We start from the raw sequence: 21,880 nt of genomic DNA, 5'->3' as shown, positions 1-21,880 counted from the left end.
AATTTGTATAAAACACAGCCCTCTCTTTCCAATGTCATCTTACAAACCAATTAGATGTAATGTTCTTGGACAAAACCATATATTTCTTGTCCAGTGCATTCGTTATTTGGAGACTATTCAATCTTTTACCCCAAAGAAAAAATGAAAAATCAAATAACCTATTAGTAACATTGCTAACTCTACAGGTGACAACAATATATGGAATATAGAGATGCTAACAACAAAGTCTCTAACACAATCTTTTAAACACTCATTATTATCAGTTAAACTTTATTGAAAATCACAAAAATTAAATGATTTTCAACTATATTATAATAATTTTTAATAAATTACAACCAATAACTAAAAATATGTTTAAAAGAGTGTGTAAGAGTGTATTTCTAGTACTCCTCTATGGAATATGGATTCAAGTGGAGGCTGAGACCTAGATGCTAAAACACATCAATCATACCCACGTTAAAATGATCCATATAGAAACTTCCACAAAATGAAACGAGGCTATCCATCTTTGTTATAAGTTCAAATATACCAAAATAATAAAGTCTGGAAGTTCCACAAAATGAAACAAGGCTACCCACCTTGCTTATAAGTTCAAACAAACCAAGATAAGGATGTCTCAAAGGAAGGTTACCACATTACTTGTAAGTCAGAAAGAAACCAAAAAGCAGCAGTACCAGTCCGGTAATTGATAGGCACAAATTCCCTTCTCATTCTGTTGTGCAACATGATATTGTAATCATGTAACTTAAAGTGACCAGTGAGAAAACTCATAGGCCCGGGACTCCCCTAGATCCATGTAATGCCTCCTGCCCTGCTGTGATAGATCAAGCTCATCATGAAGGTGGCTGTGAAGAGGCGGCAAAATATGACCCAGACCAAGATCAGGGACAACCTCGGGCGAACAAGTACCAGAATCAACTCCTTTTATGTACCATGACGTTGCATTTGGAAGTTGATGGATGGCTGCAACTTGAGGAGATGCTGCAACAAGTTGTGTCATGGGTGTCCCATTGAAATTCAACAAGTTGCTCAGCTCAACATTTGGTGGTGTGTTTCTAGAACCCCATGTTTGACTTGACAGAAGAGAGAGAGCACAGCCTGAGTCAGTGACCCTGGCATAATTTTCCACTGAAGGATGTCTAGGACCAAGGAAGCTAGTTCCACCACTCACTGAACCTTGCAGAAAAAATTCAGATTGTGTGTCTGAGTTGGCCTGCCAGCTAAGTGTTGCAGCTTGATTCCCAGGAATTAGTTCAGATGATCTTGGAGTTTGCAATGTATTTCTCAGCTTTGGGTATGAAGCAAATTCCATCAGAAAGCTACCACCTCTGCCATTGTCATCTGTTAAACACGAGTCAAACATTTGAATGTTTTATAAGGAAAGAATATCTCAAGATGAAAAGCATTGATCCTTCCTAAGGATAAATTAAGTAGAGAAGGGGGTTTGTAATTGAAGTTTTACAGATAATTTCTAACCAAAAATAGGCGAAGAAAGCCTGGCAAAGTGAGAGGTTAATAAGGAGCTGGGATGGGGCTTTCGGCGGCGTTCATTATGGCCAGCAAGTCGCCTACGGCAGCTTCTTTTTCCTTGATCAAATTCAGAAAGCAGATGAAATCTGGGCAAGGACTATCAAGGAGGATATTAGCTTTTCTTAAATAGAAGTGCTACAAAGTTCATGTATAAGCATGTTACAAAAGAGAACATGAGCAAACACAAGATTTGAGAATTTCTAAGAGGACAAATTGTTTCTTAGCAGTTAGCATAACATGCAATGTTGCTGTTACTAAAGAATTGGATGCATTTCAAGTAATCTCCTTTCTCATTAAACTTCAAGCAAATAAAGAATTTGTAAGTCCCTTTACATAGTCATCACTAAAATATTACAGAACAAAGCTACCAGAATAATCCCAAGAACTTGGGTATATTTCGATAAGATGTAATTCACACATAGTACGGTAATGCCAATGCATTGGATGAGTGAAGGATACTAATACAGTCTACACCTCAAATGTTATGAACTTAGGGTTGAGATAGCATCAGCAAAAAGTCCTCTTAAACATAGCATCAAGGAACATCTCATTGTTCCGTGATAACTTGAATTCAACAAATAAAATAAGGCTGAAACATGGATACCAGTAAGCTTTCCTTTGCTTGTCGCTAAGTGGGATTACATTGTATATACTTGATAGTACGAGATATACTATTATAGTTGAAAGGTCAAATCATTGAACTTGAGTATGGGGACACACCTTCAAATATATATTCACTTTGTTGTTACAAAAATAAAAATAGATGACCTATCATTCCCGCAATTACCATTTGCCCATCTGCAAATTTGAAGTTATCTGATTTCAAGAACTCATCAATAATATGTCTCCAGTATCATTAAGAATATACTGTCTTTGCAAATTCACAAGATCACTCTTAATTTGTTGGTCCCTCTTTCTGATTAATTCAATTATTGAAAATAACATGATCCTTAAAAAATGGTACGAACAAATGTGCAATAAAACCCTTTTCAACACTAGACTTGCCAAAAGCCCAGTAGAGACAAAAATTATACTTCATACAGCCATAAAAAATCTATCCTAGCTCCATAACAACACTGGATGCTTAAAACATTCATATACTTGTGCCGATAAACCCCAAAACAAATGAAATTCTTATTGTAAGTTTGTAACACAACAAATCATCATATCCTTAACTATCTTAGAATTGACAGTTGAAATAAAGAGTAATCAGAATGGGATTTGACATTTTGTTACACCATATGATAATACCATTCCTATTTAAGGTCACAACAACTACATAATAAAATGACCTCAGATTATAAGCCCAGATAAAGCTTAATTAGCAAGCTGCCTCAAGGCATGTTTAAATCCAATATACAGTAGTAAAAAATTTGAATTTGAATTAAGCACAGTATAAACACACAGAATATGTTCAAGGCAGATACTGATGTAGCTTCTACAAAAGGAATCCTGCATGTATAATAATTACGAATAATATTTACAAACCATCCTATCAACAATATCTTTAAACCTAGTTAAATAAACCTCAACTCAAATTTTGTTCAGTTACCAAGAAGCTACACATATCAGATAAACAAAAAATATATCCCAGCCATGCTATAAACCAAAAGAGCAACAATAACAATCAATCAAAGCCTTTTTCCCACTCACGGGGGTCAGCTACAAGGATATAAGTATGCCATAGTGCTCAATTTGTACTATATCCATAAACAAGGAGAGCATCCAGAAATTTCACCGCACTTTTTAGTTGCTACAAATCATCATTCAATATTCTTTTTTTATAACATAAGTGATAAGCATCTCATCATTATCATTCAATAAGACTTACCCTTCCCCAGAAAACATGATGCATCCAGCATGGCTTGAAGGTTACGTGAGTACACAAAACATAATGTAAGATTTTTGGTTATTTAGAAGAATTTTTATCCTAAAATGATCCTCCCTATGGATCCCACATTACACAAGACCAGTAGATTTAGACCAATGAGATTGATCATCAATAGGGAAACAATTATGATGTTATAAAACTTGGCTATTCCATCAAAGGATGCATCTTACTCTGAAAATTTTATTTCAGCTTGAAGGGAATCACTCATTCATTCCCTAAAATATCTCAAGCAAGGAAAGTATAATCCCTTTGCCAGTAAGGGATCAATGAGCAACATTTCATGCATTGCCCAACAGGTTATAGAGCCCTCAATTGGCTTTTTTATTTTATTTCATCTCATTTCTAATGTCAAAAAAATACTGGCAAACAAATAGACCCGTTTTCCAAATCTCAGTGAGAAATTATCCAATCATGATGACCATTCACCTCCAAAACTATAGACTTGTTAGTGATATTTTGTCATTGAACACATCCTTAAAGTGCCCACTAACATTTGCTAGCACCAATAAATCAAATTGAAGAGGAAAGTAATTTAAGATGTAATAAAGCTTGAACTATTAAACAGAAAAGGATAAACAGAATGTAAGATCTGGATCAGAATTTAGGAACAAGAATGATACAATCTTCATTGAAGAACGAAGACCACAGATCACTCTGCTCTCCATGCTGTGAAATTCAAGAGCCCAGTCCCTCCTCTGCTAACCATTAAACATTCAACAGATGTCCCTCTCTTCGTCTCTTTCCCTAGTTATACCTCCTTCCCCTTTCAGTTACATCTTTAACTCAAGATAATAGTCCAGTTGTCATAGTCATACTAACTAGAACTGTTTAATCATGACATTCATTAACTGTTATTTCTGGAACTAACTGCAACCCAATTGAAGTAAAAACAAGATGTTCTATTTAAAAATTAAATATAAAAGAGACAGCCAAAACCATATAAGAATTGAATGTAACTTAGAAAAGAGAATAAAGCCATTTACTTTAGTTTCTTTTTTTAAAGTACCTATAAAAGAAAAGAGATAACCTAAGGTGAGATAAAGTAAACCAAAGCAGAACATAAACATACCCAATATAGCAAAAACACTAAAAATAGCCAAAACTACACAACAACAAAAAAGAGATTTTTTTTTTTGTTTCAAAGTCATAAATAAAAGTAAATGAGGTCAAAGGCAAAGGAGTCAAGAACAAGTGACCTGCTACACTGTTGGCAAAACCTTTGTTCAAGACCGGCAACAATAACAGTAGGGGATTTAGAGTGCATGGCACAGACTTTATGCCTTGAATAGTAAGCCTTAGCACCACTCAGATCTACTTTACACCCCTCAACCTGACACCTAGGAGGCTGAGTGGCTTGTACTGAACCACCCCTTCCTTTCTTTGAAGAAGATGAAGATGACCCACCATTCGTTTTGGCTTGAGTTGCAACACTCGCATCCTCAAAGTAGATTTTTTTACCAAACTTCAAGCCATCTAGAGACTCTGAGGAGGAGTTGGGTGAGGAAGAGGAAGAGGATTGTGGTTTGGTGACCGTGCCTGAACTCATTGGTGCTACTCACTGATGAAATGATGCCTCTAGCTACTATCTGCTTAACTATACTACTATAATGTAGTCATCAATTCATTCATTGTCAATCTGTGATGCCTCTGGCTACCATCTAACTAGATATGTTCATTAATTCATTTCGTTGAAAGAAAATTTGAACTGCAACAAAATTTTATGTGCAACAAAGAGAGAGATAAAAGGAGAAAAGGTTCCATTAATTGTTTAAAAAAATTATTAATAATTTTTAGTTAAAAGTACTAATTATTTTTATTAAAGAAAATAACTAATGTTAGAGAGATACAGAACATTACAAGTGCACGAGAATAAATTTTGAAGGAATAGTTTTGTAATTTATAGTAATTTTATTTGACTCAAACTGAATTTAGTCCTATTCAGTCAAATAAGATCGATTCTAATAAAACATAATTATGATCCAAAAAACCACAAAACATTAGTATTATAAAATATATCATTTAAAAATATATATGTGAAAATTATGTTAACAATATATAAAAATTTGTATTGATTTTCTTAAGAAGATAAATAGGTAGTTAAAAGAAAGAGGGTGACATGGGCGATGATGTCACAAGGGTACACTTAGAAGTGAGTTGTGAGGGGGTTTGTCTGTCCGAAAATAAATAAGGTGATGCAGAGCGATAATGGAGTTCGTACTTTCTTTGCTTTTATTGGGACTCTTACTATGCTTCGTTGTCTCTTTACTGTTAGTGCCTTATACCACACTCATTAGAGCAACCGTCGCTTTATCAAACCTTTTCACTGTCCCTGTCATCATACATTAAACACCCATTTAGTAACAGTGTAGAGAAAATATTAGATTATAATTAGTGGAAGATAAATTCTTATCTGTACCTTAACACATCACCTCGAATAAATAGTATTATCTTATTATTTAAGATAAATAAAAAATAATAAAATAATAATTTTTATTTTTATTTAAAGTTTTACTTATCAATATATATATATATATATATATATATATATTTAAAAATATGTTTATATACATATAATATTAAAATTTTATATTAAATTACAATAGTTTTTTAACGATTAAAATTTATATTTAGGAAAAATTTATAATTTGAAAAAAAATTAAAATATATTTTATAAAATAGTTAAAATATTATTTACAAATAATTTTTTAAATATACTTTTCTTAAAATTATAAAATTATATTTTTTTTAAATATTTATTTTTTATAAATATTCAAAAATATAAAATATGAGTAACAATGTAACTTAAAAAATTATTCTATCTTAATAATTTCTACCCTAGTATCTCTATTAAATTAAAAATTTAAATTATAATAGTAAGATAGAATAACCTAGTAGAATAAAATTATTATAACTTTGATCAACAATAATAAAAAATAAGATATAATAAAAGTATTAATTTTGGAATAGAAAACTTAATTTGAGCATTAAAAAATAAACAGATTAAATATAAATAATTAAAATTAAGAAGAAAATTAGACATACATTAAAATATAAGGTTCAAAAGTACAATTAAAACTATTTTTTTATTAAAATTATTTTATTTAATAAATTTTATATTAAAAATAATATATAATAAAATACATTTATTAGTAAAATAAATATAAAAATAAGATATTATAAAAAATGTTATTTTGTTTTCCCATTTAGTCAATGAGCATTTTTTTTTCTTTTTACTCGTGTATTGTTTTCGTAAGAGGTAATTTTATTTATATAAAAATATTTAGAAATTAATGGATTGATTTTTTTAATGATAATTTTCTTATATATAAAAATTTCATTCTAACTTTTATATGTGAAAAATAAATATGTATTATTTAATTAACTATCTACTGATTTTCATATAAAAACTTGACTAATATTACTGAATATGTAAATTAATTAGCAGTAGTAGTTTCAATTTATATTGTGGTCTTTATTTTAAATTTTTGTGAATACAGTTATATTAAATGTTTAGAAATTATATAATTAAAACGTGATTATCTTTGGTGATTTAAATATTTTTATTTATTTTATATTTAAAATAAATAAATTTTCATTAAATATAACAATATATACATTTTTTTATATTTTTAAGAAATTATACAATATCATAATTTTTTATATTAATCACATCATTGAAAAAGTATATTAATTTTTAACTATTTCTCTCTTGAATTCAATTTAATTTTATGAGTTTGAAATAGTATGTCTATATATAACTTCAATTTGCATTATAAAAGATTTTTTATTTTTTTTCATTTCTAATTTGGGGACGACATGTTTGAGTCCGTACTATTGCGATTGGGGAAAAACAGGCTTTCGTGAACCTTTTACTTTGGGAAAGAACCTTTCGTTTCCCGTGGTTTCTGAGTTCTGACTTCTGCTCAATCATTCAAGTTTTATTTACAATGGGAAGATTTTTACGATATTTTTAAATTTTTTTTATAATTATACACAAATATCAATTTAAAATTACTGAGAGAACAGGTAAGAAGGTGTAGTGAGAGATCATTTTGCTGTCTATATAATTTTATTTAATTTGAATAAGTTTTTATTTTATTTTTTTATTTTGAACTGTTTTAACTTCTAAACACAAAAAATATTTTCTTTTTTTTACTTCTTAAATATTTATTTATTTACTTTTTAAATTTTCAAACAAAATCTAAATTTATATTTAGTTTAACGTATAGAAATTTTAATCTTAATGAAATTAGTTTTATATTATTGAATATATTTGAAATAGGTCCATAAAATTAATTAAAACCAATCGAGACATGCGCTTGTAAATTTTATTGTAAATTTTTTAAAATAAATTAAAATTTACTTATTTTAATTTATTATATTGATAAAATTATTGCAAAATGTTGAAAATTACTTATAAATTAACTACAAAATAGTTGCGTAAACTGTCCTAATTTCTCCCCCTTGCACTGGCATATATCAAACGTATAACATATGCAGATTTAAAGTAAAAATTAGTTTTTAAATTTCATTTTTAATATCTCAAAATATCACGACTTTTTATTTAAATTTTCAAATTTATTATTTAATTTTTAAATACTTTTTCCATTAAAAATACTTCAATTTGGTCATGGATAATTAAAATGGACAGTCAAAAATTATTTTATTTTATTTCAAACAATATTTTTGAGATACATGTCTATTAAAAATGAAAGAAAGAAAAAGAGAGACATAAATAAGTACGTATTCTAGTTATAATGTATTTTCAATTTCGACTAGAGATTCACATTGTTATATAGCATAGATGAGAATGTTTATATTAATTTCTAATAGATAGTTGAAGAAGATATGCACCAAACCATGTACGTATACTTACTCCTAGAATTTCTAATAGCCTAGAGTTGAATTGGTAGACCTCAAATCTTTTAAAACTTCAGTAGGTTACCTATCCCATTAGTTGTATCAAGAAAAATTATAAAGACTTCTTATTGGCACATATTTAACCATGGACAAATTTTTAATCACTTAATTAAAATTATCACTTAATCAGTTGTAATTGATTACTTTTTATGACTCTATGATTCAACTAAAAAATTTATTAAAAAAATATTTTTGAAGTTGAAAATGAAGAGAAAGATAGGATAAGGAGGAGTAGATGAGAAATAAGAAAAAATAATAATTATAACATTTTAAAGATAGGTTGAGTCTTTATTGGAGTTCATTAGGAGAAAATAATAATAATAACATTTTAATGCAGTTAATTTTTTGTAGATAAAAAATTTATTTAAAATATTTTTGTAAGTTAATAAATAAAAATAAAAATATTAGTAGACCAAACTAAAATACTTAAGACACATATATTCACTTCATCATACAATCATACTTTTTAATCTTTTAAAATTAGTTTAAATAAATATTCATTAAAGCGTTTAGCTCAAACAAGTTTCACAATTACAGGTCCGTTCCTAATTATTTTCTAGAAATATTTTGCCGTCACTCACATTCTGAATGATCAAACATTCTGGAGCTGTTTCTTTTGTTGTTCAACTTGCATCAGCAAATTTCGTTGAATCTGAACATCAGAAGAGTAAAATTACAGTTACAAACACATATATTTAAAGCCATTTAGTATAAAACTTTCAATAACTATTTATAAAATATATAAACAAATAAATCGATCAATAAATAAAATTTAAAATAATTAATTTGCTATATTTAAAAACTCTTCTCTGTATAAACTTATCATTAAAGACTTTTTTTTTTTTTTTATCAAATTACATAAATCAAAGAGGCTGAATCCAAAGAAAATGAAAATTTCCACCAAACACTCTATAGTTTTCCTTTCAATTTTTTTATAAAAAATAAATAAATAATTTATTAAAACTAATAAAAAATAATATATATCATAAATTTATAATATATTCTAAAAATACTCATAATTATAAATTATTACTTGGTTACTTATACAATAAATGAATAAAAATATACACATGTATAAAAGTAGTAGGTGAATATTTTATTAACATAAATCTTATAATAAATTAGGGTATAAAAATTAATGTATCTTAATAAATAATTTTTTATAATTAAAAAATAGTACTAATTATTCCTTATTAAAAAAAACAAAACAAAACTGAAAGGAATACTTACTTCTAATTGTTCTTCAATACTCCTCCGAACCTCAAGTTGCAGTTGCCTTGATTCATCAATTTGCTTATAGCTGCAAAGGAAGCGTTATTAAGTGACACTATTTTGTGACAAAATAACTTAATAATAGGTAATATATACTTAGACACAAACGATACAATTGTGGCAATACTATGTTACATTTTCTGTTGAAGTTCACTGATCGTGTCTCTGCCTTGTTTGTGTTCACATCCCTCTGCAACGGAAATTAACTCATTTTTTTTGTAATTTATCCATAGAATTAGATAAGTAATTCATACTTAAGAATAATATAGACTAAAAAATATATTCTTTTTAGCCCTTTTTATAAGCATTTTTTAAATTTTTTTTATTTTTGTGTAAGGTATTTTATTGATTTTATAAAGTATTTATTATATATTTCTAATTTGTCTATTATATAAACGGAGTCAATGAAAATTTAAATTAAAACTATAAATAAAAGTTGAGAGTAAATTTATTATATTATAATAAAAATTAAGATTTTGTTAACTTCAACCTTTAAGTATTTATAAATAAAAAAAATTTATAAAAAAATATATATAATTATTGTATTAAAGTATAAAAATATAATAAATATTTTTTTAATAAAATTTTACTAGATTACTTATTCGTCTAACAAAACTTTAAAAATTAACCAAACAAAAAGGCATTTAAGCGCATTGAACAGGAATTTACCCGTGAAAGTGTTATGCACGTACATTGTTGTCCGGTATTTCTGCACTCAAATGGTGTCAATTAAAAATACAATACAATATTTTCCTATAACATTTTCTTACTAATCCTCTTAATATTTTATAAAGGACATTTAAATGAAAAAATAACTATATTTAATATCTTGAAAGTTTAAAATATATTAAAATTTTTCTTCATTTAATAAATAAAAGAGTTTTTATTGGAAGAGAATTTAAAGTTATTCTTAAAAATAATAGGGACACAATGATATTTAAGAACAACCTTGTGATTATGTTAAAGAGTGTAACCTGCAAGTGACTCTTAACATGAAAAATGGTCAGTGACGTTGAATTCATCAGCTGTAGCACTGCCTTAGGCTTTGCTTCTACAAATAATGAAAAAAATGAAGCTATGAATAGTTCATTGACAAGTAGATTGTTCAAAGCTTTTAACTTGAACTTACCTTGAGGACCACCAAGGATATTGACAGCTGCAACAAATTGCTCATGCAAATCTTTGGTCCATTTTATTCTTTTTTGTCGTGTTGGAACTTTGCCAGAAGTACAGTTTCCACGCTGAGAACAGAAGGCCAATAGATAATACCTGATATCAATCTTAATTATAACACAACAAGAACATAAAATCAAAACAAAATTGTTTTTGACAACTTTTGAGCGCTAATTTTGTTTTTATTTATCTTTTTGAGAAAAAAATTATATACATCAAGAAATTTAATTTAATCATTTTATTAAAATTAATTGTTAAACTTATTAATTTCTCTTTTATTCATAAGCCTCTCTATTTTAATCTACTCAAATAGTATCAATATCTTAACAAATGTTTAATGATATATATTAAAAAATATTAACTACACTTTATTAAATATTTTAAATCACATAAAAGTACTTTTCTGTCTTATTTCAAAGCTATTTGAGACTGTAGAATATTAAAAAAAATATATTAATTTTTCAATAATATATTTATTTATTAAAGATAATTTTTGCCAACTAACGAGTAAAATAATTTTAAGATGAATGTGTTAATATTAAGTGATATCTAATGTGAGACGGAAGGGGTATATAATAAATATTTTGAATAATTTTGTAATAATAAATATTATTTTCAATAATTTTTTAATTTTAAACTTATAAACATGCACTTCAAATATACACTGAAAAATATTAATATTGTAAATAAATAAAAATATTATTGAAAATTGTAAAATTTGACAGGTAAATAAAAACAAAATTAATTTTCACAAGTTGGAGATATAAATAAAAACAGAAATAATATGAACTTTAATTCTTGAAATATCGTAATTGAACATGATTACACCAACCTGAGTAACAGGGGCAGAATCATCACCCATGAGCCTGTTATGAACATGTCCCAAATTCTCATAAAGTGACAGGTCAAGGGAAGTATGTTCACTATATGTTTGACAAAAGGTGTCTTCGTGGCTGGACAAGAGAGAATCAACAAAGCTTCTGAATAGCGGGGTTGAAGAGTTGTCTCCAGAACACTGACACTGCAGATTTTGCGAAGCAGAAGCTTCTGGAAAATTGAAACACAAAAAGGAATCATCAACTACGTGCTGCTCATGTTGTTGGAAGTTGAAGTCGTCATTTTCTGAGCCTCCACCCTTGGCTAGACTGCTACATGCACCGTTCGACACCTGCGAAGAAAGATACATTTTGCAATTTTCTGGAGACAGATACAACGCAAGTGCAAGGATTCTGATATTCTATTATCTATTTTAACTTGGCATTGCCTAGAAAGTGCTCATCAAAAGAGGGAAAGACAAAAGCTATAACACAGCGTTTGTACTATCACAGTTTCTTTGAGGAATTTGTTCTTGCAGTACAGATCCTGTTTTTGGGAGTACAACCCACAGGGAAACAAAAGTAGCTCCGTATTATATTCAACAATTGACTTTTGTTAATTTCATTCTTTAAACTTGAATTGAATTTAAGTAATTAACTATAATAAAAATATTTAAACATATTTTTAGTCCTTCTATCATTAGAGATATTTTAATTTTAAATTTTTAATATTTATTTTTTAAATTTAGTATTTTTTATTATTAAATACTGTTAATCATAAGTGATTAGCTAAAGGATTTAGTATTTTCACCTTAACCTATTTTTTTTCTCTTTTCACACTTCATTAAAAATATTTATAACTTTTTATTTCTAAAATATTCTTTACATTAAATAAAAATTCTTTCACCCATCAACATGGTCACTTTCCTACATGAAGAGTAACAATCCCTTTACTCACCAATGCAATTACTGATCTTGATCTAGTGATCATCAAGGCAAATATTGTGGGGGGAACCAATTGTCTGGCATTGGGCTATATATGAAGGCTTTGTTTATTTTTTGCAGTGGGACTTTCATTAGTCAAATTAAAAAATGTTTTAAAATCATTGTCATTTTATCTCCTAAAAGTGTTTGATATCCGTTTTGAGGTTCACGCACTGGCAATTTACACAAGATTGAAACATCAACTTCTTATAACTTAGTAAAAGAATATAGAGCAAAGAAGTAGAGAAATAAAATATAGAATTTTATTTTATAGAATGTCTTTCTAATGCTTCTTGATTTAAATTTTATTACTTTTGAAGAAAGAGGAGAAGCTGTAGAAGAAGATGATTTGAAGAAACAAACAAATCTCTTAGTTTTGGAGGATGTGATTTTTTTGGAGAAAAAGAAAGATAATTCCAGAGAAAAAGTTAAAAGATAAATTAAAGAAATATGTAATTAGTAAAAAAATCAGGTGCAAAAATTACAAAAACATTGGTCAACTAACAAGAGATTAACCTCTAGTTCAAATTTCAGTGAATGCTCAATAAAAAATATACTTGTGGTCCAGACAAAGTAAAATCAGATGAGGTGTAAAAATTAATCTCTCTAATTAAGAGATTGTCACATTAATATTTTTTACATTAAAACCATGTTAGAGAGAGAAGAAGAAAAAATTAAAAATCAAACTAAAATTTAAAGAAACTAAATTATTGGGAAAATATAAAAGTTATAAACATGATTAAAAGTAATAAAAATATGTAATTTTTTTAATATGATTTAAATGAAGTTTGGTACCAGGAAATTTCACAATTATTTTATTTTATTTTTTTACAAATTTTTTACAAAAAAATATTTCATTTTTTAATACGATACTTGTGTCAGTAATTTATTATTTTTCTTTATTCATATAACATCTAACTTGACTTATATAATATACATTGAATTAATGAAAATAATGATATGACATCTATATTTTATTTCCTTCATATTTAATTTCAAAATTTTTAACTTTATAACCTAGAATTTCATTAAAAAAATATGAAAATTTAATTTTATAAATTTTAATGTTGTGTCTTAGTCAAATTATATAATTCAAATTAGATGTTATACAAATAAATAATGAAACAGGTTGATGAATTACTAATACAAGAACTAAAAAGGAATAAAAATATTTTTTTATGAATTAGATTAAATTTTTTTTAAAAAGACCAAATAATTTTTTTTTTAAAAATCAAAAGCTCATTTATACATTTGGTCAAAATCATAAAGATACAAGTTGGACTTGTAATACATGAAGAGAACAATAACAATAAACACAGAGTATGTTTACGGATATAAATTAATTAAATATCTATTTAATAAATTTTAATTATATGAAGATTTATATTATATATTTTATTATAATTTTGGAAAATCAGTTTTAAATTTTTTATAAACTCTTTGAAACTTTAGTATGTTTATATGTATATATATGTATGTATAAATTAAAAATTAATAATATATTTCTAAAATAATACTATAAAAATTAACAAATATGAATAAAATAGTATTATATAAATTGAAGTAAATTGAATAAATTTTATATCTAAAATATACTATACATTTAAATATAAATATGTAAACAATACATTTTACGTTATGAAAATATAAAATGCTATCATTTAATATCACTAATATTTTTTTTATAAAAATAAAATGATATTTTTAAAATAATATAAGAATTATAAATCAGGAATGATAATATAATTAAATTTAAAATATATATAAAGTTTAGAAAATATAATATAATAAAAAAATAGTATTGAAAAATTTAAGCAATAGTTGTAAATGTTAGTATTATAGATAATATTAAATAATATTAATGAAAATAAATATGAACAAATTTATATATAATATACTGTATATTTAAATATGAATGATTAAAATGTGAATAGTACATTTTCAAATAATATTATAAAAACTAAACGATAAAATTCTATATCATTAATATTTTACTATAAATATTCTTTATTTAAATGAAAATGTTAGTATTGTAAAAGGTCATGAATAATGGTAGTTTTATATAGTAAAATTTTTTAATAGTTACCAAACATTGGAACAATGAGTATTGTTTTAGTTTTACTACTGAATTTATTTTATTTTACTACTATTTTTTAAAATTTTTATTAAACCAATGTTTTGCTAAAGTGTTGTTTCAAATAATAATAATAATAATAATAATAATATCAAGATATAATTTTTTAAACTGATATTTTATTATAAAACAAATACTACTTTTATAATAACATAATAATGAGAAAAAAGAATATAATATTTCTTTTTTCAATAACAAGATAGATTAATTTAAGAAAAAATAATTGGTAAAATAAATTGTATCAATAATCACTTTAATAAATATGAAAAGTTTTGTAGGATTAAGATTAAGACTTCATATTTTTTTTGGTAGTGATTAAGAATTTATATTTAAAAGTTATTACTAAATATAAAATTCAGAAAAATAAATATTATAACCTTACAGATGATGCATTATTGTAATTTTTTTGAAATAGCAACATTTTAATAACTTTCAAATCAGAAATAATTATAAAATAAGCAAGTAAAAAATTCTAATAAAATTATATTTGAAAATAAGAAATTTTTTTATTTTTAAGTGGTTCAATTAAATTTTAATTTTATAATTTAAAATTAATATATTTATTTAATATATATTTATCATTACACATAAAAAATAATTCAAAAGCAAGTAAAACCATTTTCTACTATCTCTGTAACTTGTAGAATCAAAATCAAAATATTCTAAAATGATAGTATCATAAAATAATAAGAATATAAAAGGTATTTCAATGAGGTACATTTTTTTTTTTTTTACTTAAGGAACTTAAATTTTATATATCTACATTCGTCTAAATATATATTTAAAAGCTGAATAAATAGACATTTTATTAAACAATAACCAAGACATTTATTAAGCTGAATAATCATGTTTTATATTTATTTTTACCTTTTGTGCGAATATTTGTAGTTAGGAATATTTGTTTAAAAGTATATATTTTTCCTTTTTGTGCGAATATTTGTATTTAATCATATTTTCATAACTGCAAATACTCCATATTCTCAGGAGGTAAAAATATTTTAGTAAGCAAGATTTTGTCACCTCCAATTGTTAAGAAGTTCATGTTTGGTATTGCTGAAATAACTGCATGTTTGGTCTAATTCTAGGAAAGTAATCACTTATTTTTTCGAAAACTCTTTAAGAAACTGAAAGGAAAAATTCTTTAACATAAATTGAACTAAATTTGCACCAAGTAGGTGAATGAGATCGGATGAATAAAAATTTGAGATACACATTGTTTTTGTCATTTATGGGGGTCTTTGTCACATACATTTCAGAAACTAGATATAGATACAGTGATGTTAATTTTTGTGCTGTGTTTGCTTTTTCTCTGTTTTCACATTTTTCTACCAGCAAAGTGAAGGTTTTGTTAACTGCATGTCCTGAAGATGAAGGAAATGCAAAGGGAGCAAGACTACAAGACTCTGCTGAACTGATACAAAAACTCTATATGAAAATTACAATTAACCAATTATGATGTGTTCCGTGCAGAACTAATACAAAACTCTAAATGAAAATTACAAATTACAATTAACAAATTATGATGTGTTTTTCAAGTATTGCAAAAGTAGAGCACTCATAATTTATTGAGTTTGCACTTGCACGACAACAAGAGTGTTTTTTTCTTCCCAAAATGAAATTTTATGGTGTGGTTTGACTCCCTTACAAGTAGTAAGATTTGTTGGCACACTGTCACTGCAATTAATTGCCTATGCATAGAGCAATAAAATTATGAGATTGAAGAGCTAACTTATCTTGGAAGTGAATAAGGAGTTTCAGACCCTTCAGAAATGGAAACCTGAACATCTTTAGGTCTCATTGGTATATCAATATTAGTTGTAGTGCCCAAATTCTGAGTATTCAAGGGACTATTACTTGTCTTCTGCTGTTGGTCAAACATCATCTTCAACTGCTTACCTTGTTCCTCAATCCGTAACTGTAATTTTCTCTGAATCTAGAACCAGAAAGTAATTTAAAAAAAAAAAATTAAAGTCAGAACATTGTGTAGAGATTATTACTATGAAGTACCAAATATGAACATACAAGTTTTGCAGAACAGGAACATATAGTAGCCAAAAAGTAATATGCTACAGTGCACAAGTACAGGTACCAGTATCAAGGTATGACACGATACATAAATATGATAATCTTTTAAAAGATTAAGATACAGTCTACTATATCAAGTGAAGCATAATTCTTTTTATAATTTACGTATATTTTATTAATTTATTTTTCTCAACTTCTTTATTTTTTGAATATAGCTAATCTGTCTAACATTGTACAGATAAAAAGATATATATTATAAATTTTTATTATAATTATAAAATTTAATAGTATCAATGCAATTAATTACATTGAATTATGTAATTCTTAATAAAATTTTACTATATATTTACTTCTCATTGTGTGCCATCATTATTGTATTACTACTGCTTTTTAAACTCTTGAAAATTTTATTAAAAAAGTATAATCATAATGAAATTTAAATAAAAATATTATACACAGTTAAGGATAATAATTCCAAAGAAAAAAAATTATATTAAGAGATTAGAAGATAACACAATCAAGATTTAATGTTGAGACAATCATATAAAAATATTCAGTATCCGGTACAAGAACCATACAAATATACATTGTTAATTTTGAAGGATCAGTGGATCATAACATATAAGAACATCAAGGATATACCTCTAGCTGTTCATGAAGACGCCTCTGAACATCTAGCTGCAGCTGAAGTGCCTCTCTAATTTGCAAGCCGCTGCAAATTAAGAACAAGAAATTCATTTGATTAGAGTAATAGCATCCGATGCCAATATGAAATTAACCAGGAAAGGAGTACTGGGATAGTGGAATGATAAAAGTGGCTTTGGTAAAAGTAGTGTTACGTTTTGGCATCAAGATGCACATTCTCTACATGGGTTCTTTTCTCAGATTTCCCTGAAACATGAAAACAGTTTGTTTAGATCTAGTATGGGAAGTGGACCTGCTAATTTGAGAGTGAATAATAACAATAAGGGCATTGAAGATCATGAATAAAGGAAGAATAATAATAAAGCATTAGAGGTAATTTTCACAACATCTTTTTAGTTTTTATAGCCTTGGGAACTTCATGTGTCTTTATGATGTAGCAGAGAAAGTAGACTGTATTTGTCATTTAGTAATAAAGTTTTCTACCATATGAAAGAATATTAGTGTAATTTTTCTCAATTGCAACTGCTTATACCTGGAAGTGAATTCAAGCCTATTTTACCCTCTCAGATATATCTGTATAAATAAGAAGACACTAATACTTGAACAATTTACATTAGTTTATAAGCTGATCCTCTGTATTGCCAAGCTCTATATCATACACATTTGCTCACCTTTTATAATGTGAATGCTATAAATATCAAGTACAAATAAATGTACTTGGCATCATATAAAAACTAACTACAATACAACTGCAAAGAAATTACCATGAGTTGACTCAGGCATATATTTGGCAATTCTATATTTCTGCAAATGGCTTTTAACATGGAATATGGTCACTCCATCTGATTCCATCAGCCTCAATATAGCTTTTGGTGTTGCCTCTGCAATCAAGATACCAAGAAGACAATTATTTGGTGTTGCAAATTTAGTTAATGAAATGGAAAAAAATAGCAAGATACTTACTCTCAGCACCTCCTAGGCGATTCACACACTCTACAAACTTTTCATGAAGATCCTGAGTCCATCTTATTCGCGTTTTGCTCGAGACTACAGGTCCATTGGAAACAGGGTTCCCACAAGCAACAGAAGCACTACCTGCTGAGAGTGTTGGAGACAGCTTCTCCTGCTGAGAAGAAAAGCTAAGCTGTGTAACTGGTAAATTATATGAGCCACATGAAACCTGTAGCATAGAAAAGATGCAATAAAAATATAGGCCGATAAGGAATAGTAGACGACAACAACCAAGTCTTGTCCTATTAGGTGACGTCGAGTAATCAGTGAATAGACAATGAACAAAAATAAATAGGGGGTATGCAAAAGTACTTACTGTTTGATCCTGATTTCCTTTAGAAGGAGTTGATGGGCTCCTACTAACTGAGGCAGCATCATCAATGAACAACTTTGGCTGTTCTATTGGAAGAAAACTTCTGCCAGAAAAATTCCCACATGGGATTTTATTAGATTTCTCTGTAGATATACAACATTGATCACTGTTCAATTGAGATTTCAGCATTGTTTGCGAGGGATTTGACCACTCAAAGTTGTGGCCAGGTTGGTTTGCTGGCGAATCCAAGAAAAGGCTTTCCCTAGGAGATTGATACAAAGGGAACTCCATATCATTAACCTTAGAGAACTGAGATATCAAAGAGGGATTACCAACTTGGCTATCATATTGTGGGAAGCCCATGAAGAATTCTGTAGCATAGAAGGCTGAAGCTGGTGACTCAAAACGGCTAATGATGCTGCTAGATGATTTGGCTTGGCCTAAATATGGTTGCTGTTCCATTCCTCCACCACATGCCATGGCAAGTGGCTGATTGCAAGTACCAATATTTGAAGCCTGTCTCATATCAAAATAATTGAAATCACTATTTAGACCATAGCTTTGTTGAATCCCTTCTAGACAATCAACTTTCTTCTTGCTCATTTATTAGCACCCGAAAAATGCCCATTTAAAATATAAACCGTGCTGGCAGCAAAGTTGCAAGATAACTGTTCAAATTTCTCTGGCAGCATACATAAGGTTCATCCTTGTTAAGGGGCACCAAATTAATGTAAAGGGTGAAAGGGAAGAAGGAAACAAGAACCAAACGAGATCACAAGAAGATTGGAAAGGTAGGAATGGTAGTGCTAAATTCTAGCCTTATGGTATAAAGTTCGGTCCTATATTCCTCAAGGCTTCAGGAATAAGATTTGAATCTAATTTGTCTAAATGCTACCATGCAAGGTCATTAGTTATTATTCTTGAAATAGGATAGGAATGAAACAGTTACCTATTGACACAACCAAAGTACAGAACACTGAAAAGAACAAAGCTTTATAAACAAACAATTACTTTTGTCTAAAGTTGTCATCATGTGAATATAAACGAAATGCAAAAGGAATCAGAGAAAATATGAAAGGTAAAAACAACCTAGCTAGGATGAGTCACAAGTAGAGGTTTAAAATTAAAAGTGCCCCTAAACTAATACTAAATACTAATTCATCATCTTAAAATTGTAGAATATTGATATTGGCATCAATAGTGAAATAATTAAATGTTAGATAAAGATACCGGCATAAATTCTCATACAATAGATCTGCAATTATTCTTATAATGGATTCCGAAGAAATAACTTTAGCCACCCACAGGGGGGATAAATATATATACAGATGGCCAAATCTTCCTTTCCCTAAAAAGAAAATGTATATTAGACTTAAAAATATGTTCCCATTGCATGACACTGCATCTTGCAAAGTGGGGTATCAGAAATTACAACTAACTTTATATTCATCTAGAAAGCATAACAGAATTTCAACTAGAGTTTCTCGGTAACCTTAGTTGGATTTGCATTACCAAAAGGTAAAAAGATATACACATTCAGCGCATTCATCTGCTAATTTTTGATCCATTGGTCCAAATGCAAGAAATATCTTTTAACTGTAGGACAATTTCGAGATGCAACTGATCATTCATCCATATGATAAGTTATTAATTTTCTCTTTCTCAAATTTGATAACATATAGTAGATTTATATTGACTTTACCGTTCATAAGGAATATATATGCTTAAAGAATGCATTTTATCAACTTCATTATTGACGGAACTAGTTTTGTTGGGAGTATCCAATCTATGTAAATGGCTGTTTCATGGTCACCACCCTCTATTATCGCACATCATTATATAGACAAAATTAAATGGAAACACCCAAGCTAGTATCTGTCTTTTGATATTATATTGTAATCAAATTGTTTAGCAAGGGTCTATCATGTTGTGCCAACAACTTTAGCGGAAAAAACAAGTTAAAGAAAACAAAACAAGTTGTATAAAATCATCAGCACTATTTTCATTGGGGTCAATTTCTATACTACAGAACATTAGAAACTAATAAGGAGTCATTGCTTCTGCTTTGGCTAATCCGGAATGAATTAGTCACCATAGTGGATAAGGATTATAAAAAACATTAAATATAAAAACAATCATAATTAATCAAAACTTATTAAAAATCATAAAAAATATAAGTGCCACTCTTAATTTAATTTTTTTCCACACCTAATTTAATGATTCTCACTTATACTTTTATAGTTTTTAATGTAAATTTATAAGAATATGTTAAAAAGAATATATTACCAATACTCTTCACATTAGTTAATAAGTACTGCATGTGTGATTCTACTTAAAAAGTCTCAAATTCAAGTTTATATATCTTTTGTTAGTAAAGCTAACCACGTTATATTATATATATTCTCAACTAAAAAGATGATCTTTTATACAAGATTCTCGTTATCTTAGAATAAAATCAAATGTGGTGATATGTAGTTATAGAGATGTAAATGATTATTTTTTTTTCTATCATACAACAGTGTGAATGTCACTGTCAGAAGTGGAGAATCAAATTAATGGGTTTAGCAATGCAAAAAAAGAGTGTGGAAAGCAAGATTCAGTTCATCCTCTTCAACTTCAAAGGAATATCTACGTGGATTTGGGACCCTAAATTCAGTCAAAAAAGTGCACAAACTTTGTCTTCACCATTGAAACCTTTAGCTAATACATTCATGCGCACAAATCTGAACTGAAGAAGAAATTGCCGCCCAAAAGGGCCCAAGAATAAAATGGAAAAATAATTTGTTCATTAATAATCACAAGTTACCAGGTTCATCAAGGCCCCAACCTCTAATTGATAGTTTACTTAATTTCCTGCTCTCCTTTCTTCTTCTTTTTTTGGTGGAACTTAAGAACCCTGTTCCATGTCTTAATCACATCCACATATGAAACATTAGAAAGCTGAAACGATAACACTTTCACTCATAGGAGTATATGCCACAAATTCAACATCAAACTAGCACGTACATGTAAAAATTTTGAAGAGCAATATCAAAATATACTCTTTTTATTATAAAAATATTTCTTGTCTATAATTACTACTAATTTAAAAGGTTTTGAGAGAAAAAACCATGTTTTTTATCATCTTACTTCTACGTTGTTTTCACTTTGATCCCTTAATTTTAAGA

The 21,880-nt window shown here is 27.6% G+C and overlaps 3 protein-coding genes across 3 annotated transcripts; all 3 read right to left on the bottom strand.

The window, feature by feature from the left end:
* Positions 1-745: 745 nt before the first annotated feature.
* On the bottom strand, positions 746-4,967 carry LOC113871406 (squamosa promoter-binding-like protein 9). Its single transcript, XM_027508501.1, has 3 exons — positions 4,618-4,967; positions 1,477-1,616; positions 746-1,341 (listed from the first exon to the last, which is right to left on the bottom strand). Exons 1-3 carry the CDS (start codon positions 4,965-4,967, stop codon positions 746-748), a joined length of 1,086 nt encoding a protein of 361 aa, XP_027364302.1.
* Positions 4,968-8,933: 3,966 nt separating this feature from the next.
* LOC113871405 (protein PHR1-LIKE 1-like) lies at positions 8,934-11,972 on the bottom strand. Its single transcript, XM_027508500.1, has 5 exons — positions 11,619-11,972; positions 10,743-10,854; positions 10,562-10,664; positions 9,572-9,641; positions 8,934-8,993 (listed from the first exon to the last, which is right to left on the bottom strand). The coding sequence occupies exons 1-5, from the start codon at positions 11,970-11,972 to the stop codon at positions 8,934-8,936; spliced, it is 699 nt and encodes a 232-aa protein (XP_027364301.1).
* Positions 11,973-16,351: 4,379 nt separating this feature from the next.
* Positions 16,352-19,372, bottom strand: LOC113872906 (protein PHOSPHATE STARVATION RESPONSE 3-like). The gene is made up of 6 exons (XM_027510786.1): positions 18,717-19,372; positions 18,353-18,569; positions 18,154-18,270; positions 17,584-17,635; positions 17,387-17,456; positions 16,352-16,652 (listed from the first exon to the last, which is right to left on the bottom strand). The coding sequence occupies exons 1-6, from the start codon at positions 19,314-19,316 to the stop codon at positions 16,449-16,451; spliced, it is 1,260 nt and encodes a 419-aa protein (XP_027366587.1). The 5' UTR covers positions 19,317-19,372; the 3' UTR covers positions 16,352-16,448.
* Positions 19,373-21,880: the final 2,508 nt, after the last annotated feature.

Source organism: Abrus precatorius, unplaced genomic scaffold (assembly GCF_003935025.1).
Source record: "Abrus precatorius isolate BTA unplaced genomic scaffold, Abrus_2018 Scaffold7, whole genome shotgun sequence".
NCBI lineage: Eukaryota > Viridiplantae > Streptophyta > Magnoliopsida > Fabales > Fabaceae > Abrus > Abrus precatorius.
This window is presented reverse-complemented; position numbering and strand designations above follow the sequence as displayed.